We start from the raw sequence: 9,236 nt of genomic DNA, 5'->3' as shown, positions 1-9,236 counted from the left end.
GATCTAAAATATTAGATTTTATTTTTCTGAAGTTAAAAATGCAAATTTGTTGAAATTTGTGATTTTTTTTATGGTTTTTAGCTAGGTTCTGAAACCTTTATTTACTCCTGTAAAATAATATATCTACTTATATCTACTTGATTACTAAAAATAGGCTTATCCATTGCAATAAAACCAAGTTTTTATTTCAATCTATAATAAAAGGGTATCTAATTATTATATTTTTTTTTCAAGTTAAGCGATGGAAAATATATCAAGTGAATACTATTTAGCCGAAAAATGTTTGATGAACAGTACGCATCAATTATTAAATGTCAACTCCGAACTCAATAAACAAAATATGACTGGTATAGTCTCGTCACCTGAATTGAAAGATTATAAACAATCTTACATTAATCATTCAAATGAAAATCAATCTCAAAATGACAACATTTGTCTCGAATCAGATGAATACGAATCTGATTGCAGTTTGGGATCTTTAAATTCTTTGTATTTAAGGTTAAAGGATAATTCTAATATTCAAAATTTAAATAAAACTATAGTGAGTATACAACAATTACAGCCTACTGTTTGTAATTTTAATGAAACAGACAGCGCTTCTGAAAATAATGAAGTCCCATTACCTAAACCAAAAAATGATAAAGATGCTAACATTATTCATTTAAACGATACTAAATCTGAAAATGAGAATATTTGTCTCGATTCAGATGAATACGACTCTGATTGCAGTTTAGGATCATTAAACTCATTGTATTTGAGATTAAAGGATAATTCTAAAATTTTAGATTATAGTACGAAACAATTACAGCCTGCTATATGTAAATTAAGTAAAACTAACAGTTCTCCTGGAAATAATAAAGTTACAAAAACTAAAACTTCAGAAAAAATAATCACTTATAATAAAACAGAAGACACGAAACCAATAATGAAATTGGACGCAACACTTTTTTATGGAAAACAGGTAATGAGTATGCATGTAAAAATAATTTAAAAATAATTTATTACTATTACTATAATTTATAATAACTAACAAAATATTTAATAATAAAAGTATTTTAGATTCTGATGAATGTATTGTTTTTGCAATGATGTGTTTTTTTTGTGTCTGTCATTTGAGGTAGTAAAACTGCTTTAATTTTCTTCAACAGTATCTTGTTTGATGGGAAGGTGAATCTAGTTAGTGAATTCGAGAGGTCAATTCTCAATTGTTTTCAAAAGCGCAAGGAAAAACAAAATAAAAATTAAGGAAAAATGGGAATTTTTGACAAAATCGATTTTAGTTTTTGGTGTAACTGTAAAACAAATGACCAAATCTAACAAATGTAGATACATGAACATTTTACTATGTGTTTATATTATAATTTTCGATATACGATAAAATTTTCAAAATATTTTGACTTGGTTGAGCTGTTAATGGACATATTTAGTTTCTAGTTTTTTTTTAATAAATGTCAATAAAATTTTATTCGTTGGGTCAAAGAGCTTGAAAATTTAATACAAGGCTCCTAATATATTATTACATTAGAAGTTGAAAAATATTAAAAATACACATACAATTTTTTTATAAGCATTTAAAGTTAGATTTTTGACAACATTAATCAAATTTTAAATTTTAAAATGATTTTGTAGTTATAAATTTATAAAATGTTCAGCTTTTATAGTTAAGGATTGAACATTTAAAACAAGGTTCAAAGGTTCAAAAAGTTTATTCAGAAAACCAAAACAAACTCAAAAATATAAAAACACAGTTTTTGTTTATAGTTATTTTGTGTTCAAATTTGGACGAAATGACATATTAAATAAGAATAACTAAGAATAACGATTTTAGTTATTTTGTTGTATTTTTATAAATTAATTCAACTTACCGGCTACCATATTAATAATAAGTAATAACAATATAAATATAATATAAAATATCCATACTGTCTCCTCTCAGAGTTTAAATTTTACATATCAATGTATTATACTATGATGATGGTAATTTACAGATATTGGCATTAATGAGTAAATAATTAAAATTCAACTAGTTAGGTAACTAATATCTCATTATATAAAATAGTATTATAACTTATAAATATAATAGTTCATATAGTAACAATTTTCAATGGATACATCCTTAATATTTAAGTACTTTTTATAAAACTTAAATTTACAAATACCAGAGAACAAATTATTAACACAACTTTATGGGTATAAAAACGATTGGTCATTCACCTCTATATTTGCACCTTAATTACATGTGAGGGGGGATTTTTCCGGAGAGTCAACTACTGTCTCCATGCATTTTATTGTAAACTCCTGCTGTGCCTCTAATCTACATGATTTCAAACTTGGAAAAATATCGTAATTTATTTATTTAGTAGGTATGCATTTTTTGTTATCAATTTAAAATTTTCTTTTTTTCTTTTAACAAAGATAATTTAATTGGTTTAGCAGTTAATTTTCAACTTAATTAGCATGACTTAACATAATTAGAAAAAAACAACTGGTTACTATTTTCTATATTATCTTAATTTAAGGAGTTAAAAAAAATTAGGTATATAGCTATGCCCTTATCCCAGATCTAATTATACAATGCAGATGTATTATTATTTATTATTATTTGCTTTGATCATTTTATACTACAGTTTGAATGACACCATAGATTCATATTAAATAATTAATATACTAAACTAATTAAAATAATTTTAATAATATAATTTCTATAACTATTTTAAAAATATACTTCATAATATTTACTGAATTTATTATTAATAATTAAACATTTATTGGATAAATTAGTTCAATACATCAATCAATTCCTTAAATGACAAATATTGATTATATTTATATTGAAATGTTTATTTATGTGTAAGGTAACAACTAATAAATTATATATATATATATATATTTTTATAGAAATTAACTTCTCAACTTTCTACACGGCTATCTCATGAACATTCATTAAAAAAAAAGTTCTCAAATTCAAAAATACTTAAAACCAGATCCTCAGTTTGCACATTTAAATATAACACAAATGAATTACGGATTTCATCGAAGAAACTGAAACAAAGAAGACATCCAACTATTAAAAAAACATTATCTACTAACAAAATATTTTGGGAAAATAAAAATTTTATTCGGTCTCAATTAAAAGAAGCTGTTCCACTTTTGCAGTTTACTGGTAAATGCATACCAAATAATAATCAGAATAATGAGTTATATTCATGGACAAACAATGAAGAAAATCTATTGCTGAATAAAATAGAATTAATCAAGTATGACATTTTATATTAAATATGTAATTTGTAGGTTTAACATTTAGTAAGCAGTGTTATATATTTCTTATTAGTTTAGATAATTGAAAATGTATAGTTAGTATCATAGTATATAGGTAGGTGAATAGAATATTATTATTTAGATTACAAGAAGTAATTTTAAATTTTAATTGAATAGAACTCAATTTATAAACCTATTTATTAGATTTGTTATAATATGATATTATATTGATGTTAATTACTTAATTTACCAATACAAATGTTTCAACAAAGAAAATATTTTTAATTTTATTTCCTTCTACTTATTTAGGTCTAAAATTAATAATTCTAAATAAGTAAATTATACAGTGTAATATATTATATAGTTGTATAACTGCTAGGTTAAATATTAATTATACCAAGTTATAGTAAAATTTAAGTAGTAGGTATTTAATTCTTATTATGTGGGCACCTTAATATTGTAAAGCTTCAATTGTTACATAAATTAACAAATTTATTTGACAAAACATTTAATTATAGAATCAACTATTTAATTTTCAATTTTTTTATATCACAATATTACAAAACTATTGGTAGATAACTCAAGTATGTTAACATTTTAAATTAATTTAAGTAATCTTTCTTTAAAGAGAAAACTACCTATACATTTGTTGTCTCCGTCTTACACATTTATGACATAGTAAAATGTTATTCTCGAGTTTCAATAGTGTGCCATTAGTTTTGATATTAGTGTGAATTAGCCTATTATCAAACTTTTAGGTAAGAACATTATCTGTGCTTAACGTCGACTTATATTCAATATATTAATTTTTAAGAAAGATGAGCATTTTTAATTTGTGATATTTCCCATACCCATTTCTTGCTTGAAAATTAAAATATCGAAAAATTGCCAACGCCTTAAGCACAGATAATCTTCTTACCTATACAGTTTATAATAGGTCAATTAACTCAAATATCAAAACTAATAGAACACTATTTAAACTACAAAACAAAAATTTGCTATGATGTACATTTGTAAGACGTAGACAATAAACGCATGGGTAGCTTCATCTTAAGACTTTATTTGTAAACATTCTAGAGTTAGTTATGTGTTTTTATTATGTATGTAAATTTATGTTTGTACTTTCTAGAGATGAACATATTATAAAAAAGGAAGACAATTCATTATTAGAATTTAGTTTTATTGAAAATCAATTATATGAACCAAATAATTTTTTTATGAATGATTTTACAGATACAGGTACAATAATTTATTTTTTCATATATATATATATATAATTTATAGGTATTTATAGAATTTTTTTTCCATCAGATGATTTTGGAGGTACTATAGAGATTGAAAATATAATAAAAACACTTGATGAAGATGATTTGTTAGTTGATAATGAAACAAATAAATTGTGGCAAAATGAATATGATGAGAATCAAGATAAAATACAAGACAAACTTTATATATTGTTTAAAGAATTTAATAACTTTTAAATCATATGATAGTTGAAAGTTTAACTAACTAAACGTGTATGTAATATACACATTTGTAATTTTATATAGATGTATATTTTTAATTTTTAATAGATAGATTTTAGTTAGTCAATCCACATCTATATTTACATATTTTATATTGTTTTACTGTTTGTTGATGGTATTTTAAACAATTTTAATATTTTTAAAAGATTTTTAGGACATATTTTTATAATTTTAGTCAAAATAAATTACCCACATTTTTATTATACGTATGTTATCTTAATACCTATAATTTTAGATTGAATTTAATAAAAAGTTTTAAGATTACTACTAAATTATACTTACAAAATCTTTTATTTTTTACTATGTTTTGTTGTGCATTTATTCAAAACCAAAATATTAAAATGTTTACTTATATATTATATTGTTTGGTATTTAATAAATTTTTTTTTTTGATTTGTATAAAAATATATTGATTTCTTTGTAAATATTAATATAATACTGATTAGTGACTATACTGACTATAATATAAAATTAAACTTCATTGAAAATCTTTGATTTAGTTATGGATTGTAACAGTCATTAAAATTGTATACATCATAACTTAAAATAGTTATAATAGTGGGTTAATTATAAGATGTTTTGTTTTATGCATTAAGGCCCAAAGTTCATTAATTTGAATTAAGTTCTTAGGTGTCTATCACCTATGTACATAGTACACATTTTACTTTTGTGAGTAAAGCTACATTATAGTTAGTAAACACACATTTTGTCTAAAACTGATTTAAAAATCTTACGAGTTTCAGCTAGTATATGTCTATAGGGAAGTACTGACAAAATTGTTACACAATTAAATGTATTTTATGTGTTTTTAAATCCACTCAGGGTTGGTAAAAAGAACTTTAGGTCCATAATACCACAGAACAAAAATACCTACCTAAATTACTATCATCGAGTACATCCAGCTGCAATGCAACGTATATAATTAAATTATATTTGACACATGTGCAGTTATGCCTATTATAACTTATAGGACTAGGTATAATATATTTTTTTAAACTAAATAGTAAAATAGTAAATATTTATAGGTAGGTACGTAGAAAAAGCAAAAGCAAATACTGTATATAGAGTATTCTGAGTATTTGGCAAAAGCTACAATTATATGTCAATATCTTAAATAACTTCTAGTGATAGTGCTGATATCTGTGATTTCTGTTTATCAATTTTGATAAGGAAACACATGATTCTTTATCTCGATCATACGGATAATAATAAATAATAATCACGAATTTCTAAAAGCACTGGTCACCGGTCAAAAGGAAAAATTATTTCGAAGTTCTGATTGTGGATTAATGAAAATGACCCGTCTCTGATTCGTCGATTGCCGCCTGCCGGTTTGTGTAAGTATATAATTTATTAATCTGCAATTTTGACTTGATTTTGGTTTTTGATTTTATTAACTGTTTACTGTTAAGTACCTGTCTATATTAAATATTGTTCACTATTTCAGACTCAGTCAATCGCTTTAATTCAAATGGGAGTTTGGTGTCGAGTAAAAAATCTTTTATTTGGCGTGGCTATTGGACGCACAGTAATTGACACGTTTGGTTCTGTGGCCAGAGTTGATGGAATTTCTATGCAACCAACATTCAATCCAAATACCACAGTGGACTTTGTGTTCCTATCGTATATTCCAGTGCGATTTGATTCTATTAAGCGCGGTGATATTATTGTAGCCATATCACCTAGAAATCCAAACGAAACAATTATTAAGCGTGTAATCGGTGTTGAAGGTGACGTTGTACTATCAAAAAAGAAGAATAATACTTCAAGGATACAAAATTTTATTCCTAGAGGATATTATTGGATTGAAGGTGATCACAAAGGCCACACATATGATTCTACTAGTTTTGGACCTATTTCTAAAGGACTTGTTGTTGCTAAGGTTTCAGTTATAATCTGGCCTCCTAGTAGATGGCAACTACTCCAATCTCAAGTTCATAAATAAGGTAATATAACATTTTATCTTTAGATGATTCCTTGTAAAAAAAGTAGTTACTCATTTATCTAATTGTTGATATATTTATATTATTTTAAAGTCATTGGTAATACATTATACATTAATAACTAATTTAGTATCTTCGATAGAAACATTTAGTTATTTTAGCCTTTGATAATAAATATTTTTATTAAATTTCAAAATTATTTTTAAGTAGGTATATTAAACAAATTTTATTATAACTCAATTTTGACCCTTTTGTATTGCCTTCATAGTCTTCTTTAATATTTATAAGCCATTCAATACTGAAATTCTATATTTTGATTAAAAGTCCCAAAGACTATTTTAAAGATAAGGTCAAATAGCACTTATTTTAGTCAAATTGCACCCGAGCAAAGTTTACATTGTACTCATTCCAAATGTTTCTTAAAACTTAAAAATATTAAAGCTTGCCAAAGTTTTTATAAATTTCATGACAATTATTAGAGACGTACTTACTAAAAACACAATATTATATTTGAAAGGTTGTTAAACATTATCAATATAAAATATTTTGTATTTAATATTAAATATAATAATATATATTATAATACTTATATCAAATTATTTTTAACTAATTAATGTTAAATTTTTTTAACGAAAACCATTAATCCATGGGCATTTAAAAATGTTGATTGGGTCTTTTAATTCAAACCATGCGCAATTTAACTAATATTTTTTTCTGTATAGAGTGCAATTTGACCGTTCTAGGTTCTACAACGAGCGCAATTCTACCATCTCCTATAACTATACATTAGTTAAGCGGTTGAGCCATAATATGGAATTTCAACTTTCTTTTTTCTTCTATAATTTATTTATTAAAACGAAATTAAATTTTGAACTTTGTTTTAAGTCTTTTTCAAACTAGGTACATAAATGTTTTTAGATTATGTTTTAATTTGTATATTATATCAATTGTCGTGCAGAACAGTTTGGTGTTTAAATTTAAAAAAAATATTTTTTTTTTTTAATTAAATAAAACTAAAAACAATTAACAAATATTTATAAAAACTTGTACATATGTTTAATATTTTAGAATATTACGTTTAAACCATATTTTATATAGTTGTATTTATTATGATTCAGAGTTAACAAATTCAAGACATCGTTACTTATCAATTCGAGTTGAAAAGGATAATTAGCATCCAGTATATTTGACCACAAATTATGGCTTGAAGAAGATAGCATAATATTTCAAGTTTAAATAGATGTATCTATTTAATATAAATAATATAATATTAATTTTATGGTTTTGTAAGGTTGTAATCACAAAATATTGCTAATATTTTAAACAATGGTACTTTTCATATATACCTATATATATTTATAATATAATATTATTTGTGTTTAAGCTCGCTACAAATAATTTTGTGGTTAAAAAACTCTAAGCATTATATTATATCTATATAAACAAACAGGGTTATGGTAGTTTGATATATAAAATATTTGATACTTTTAGAATTAATTGAAATTTATGTCTTCATATTAAAATTATAGATACATTATTCATTTTTTTATGTTATTTATTTAGTAAAATTAAACTGTATTATTATATTAGTTACAAGTTTACAACTTTGAATTGTATTTTGAAGAATACTGTTGTGATTATAAAGAATATATACAATTTTATTATAAATAGAAATAGAGAACATATGAGAAATTCACAATGTTAAAAAAAATTGTTTAATTATTGTTTATTTATGAAGTCTGAGCTTAAATATTTAAATAATTAAGTTACCATAATTTTTTATTTATATTCATTTGTGCATAAAAGTCCTGGTTACCCCTTAAATTTGTTGATTATAACTCATTATATTATTATACCATAATACTGTTATCATTAAACTAAACATTTTTTAGTAAAGAATAAATTGAAGTATTTTGTATTTTATAATTTAGATCAAATATGTTGTAGATGTTGGAATAATGGTTTGGTTGTAAGAATGTTGAGGCACTGTCTGTTTTCTCTCTCTGGTCCACGCGCAACATAGCAAATTTGTATTCAGCCTTCTAATATTAGCTTAAGTATTAGATTGAATTTATCTAATGTAAAACTATGACGTTAAAAACATTATCTTTGAATTTTTCTTGACGTTAAGAACATTATCAATGAATTTTTTTTATGATATTTAAATTTTTATGCATGTCATGGGTATTTATGACTTAAGAGTTTGTAAAATATTACAATTTAAAAATGCATATATCTTGCCACAAAATTCATCAAAAGTAAAAAATTAAGCAAATTATTTTATAGTTAAAACTTAAAAGTTTGTACAACTTTCCATTTTTATAGCAGAGGTTTGAAAATATAATTGAGGGTTCCTCATAAGTTCTTATGGCAACACTCTTTATTAATACATAAGCATAATTTGTTTAGTACAAATTTCAAGTTCAAATGTTGAAAAAATTGGATATTTTAACTAAAAATAACAATTTTTTTCTAACAATTTATTGTAATTCAGAAAAAAAAATTCATA

General features: G+C 23.5%; 1 protein-coding gene across 1 annotated transcript; it reads left to right on the top strand.

The window, feature by feature from the left end:
• The first annotated feature begins 5,997 nt into the window (after positions 1–5,997).
• On the top strand, positions 5,998–8,570 carry LOC132935124 (mitochondrial inner membrane protease subunit 2). Its single transcript, XM_061001583.1, has 3 exons — positions 5,998–6,121; positions 6,232–6,730; positions 7,846–8,570. The coding sequence occupies exon 2, from the start codon at positions 6,256–6,258 to the stop codon at positions 6,727–6,729; it is 474 nt and encodes a 157-aa protein (XP_060857566.1). The 5' UTR covers positions 5,998–6,121; positions 6,232–6,255; the 3' UTR covers position 6,730; positions 7,846–8,570.
• Positions 8,571–9,236: the final 666 nt, after the last annotated feature.

The sequence above is a fragment of the Metopolophium dirhodum genome, chromosome 1, assembly GCF_019925205.1.
Source record: "Metopolophium dirhodum isolate CAU chromosome 1, ASM1992520v1, whole genome shotgun sequence".
NCBI lineage: Eukaryota > Metazoa > Arthropoda > Insecta > Hemiptera > Aphididae > Metopolophium > Metopolophium dirhodum.
The sequence above is the reverse complement of the archived record's forward strand: the minus strand, read 5'-3'. Positions and strand labels throughout refer to the sequence as shown.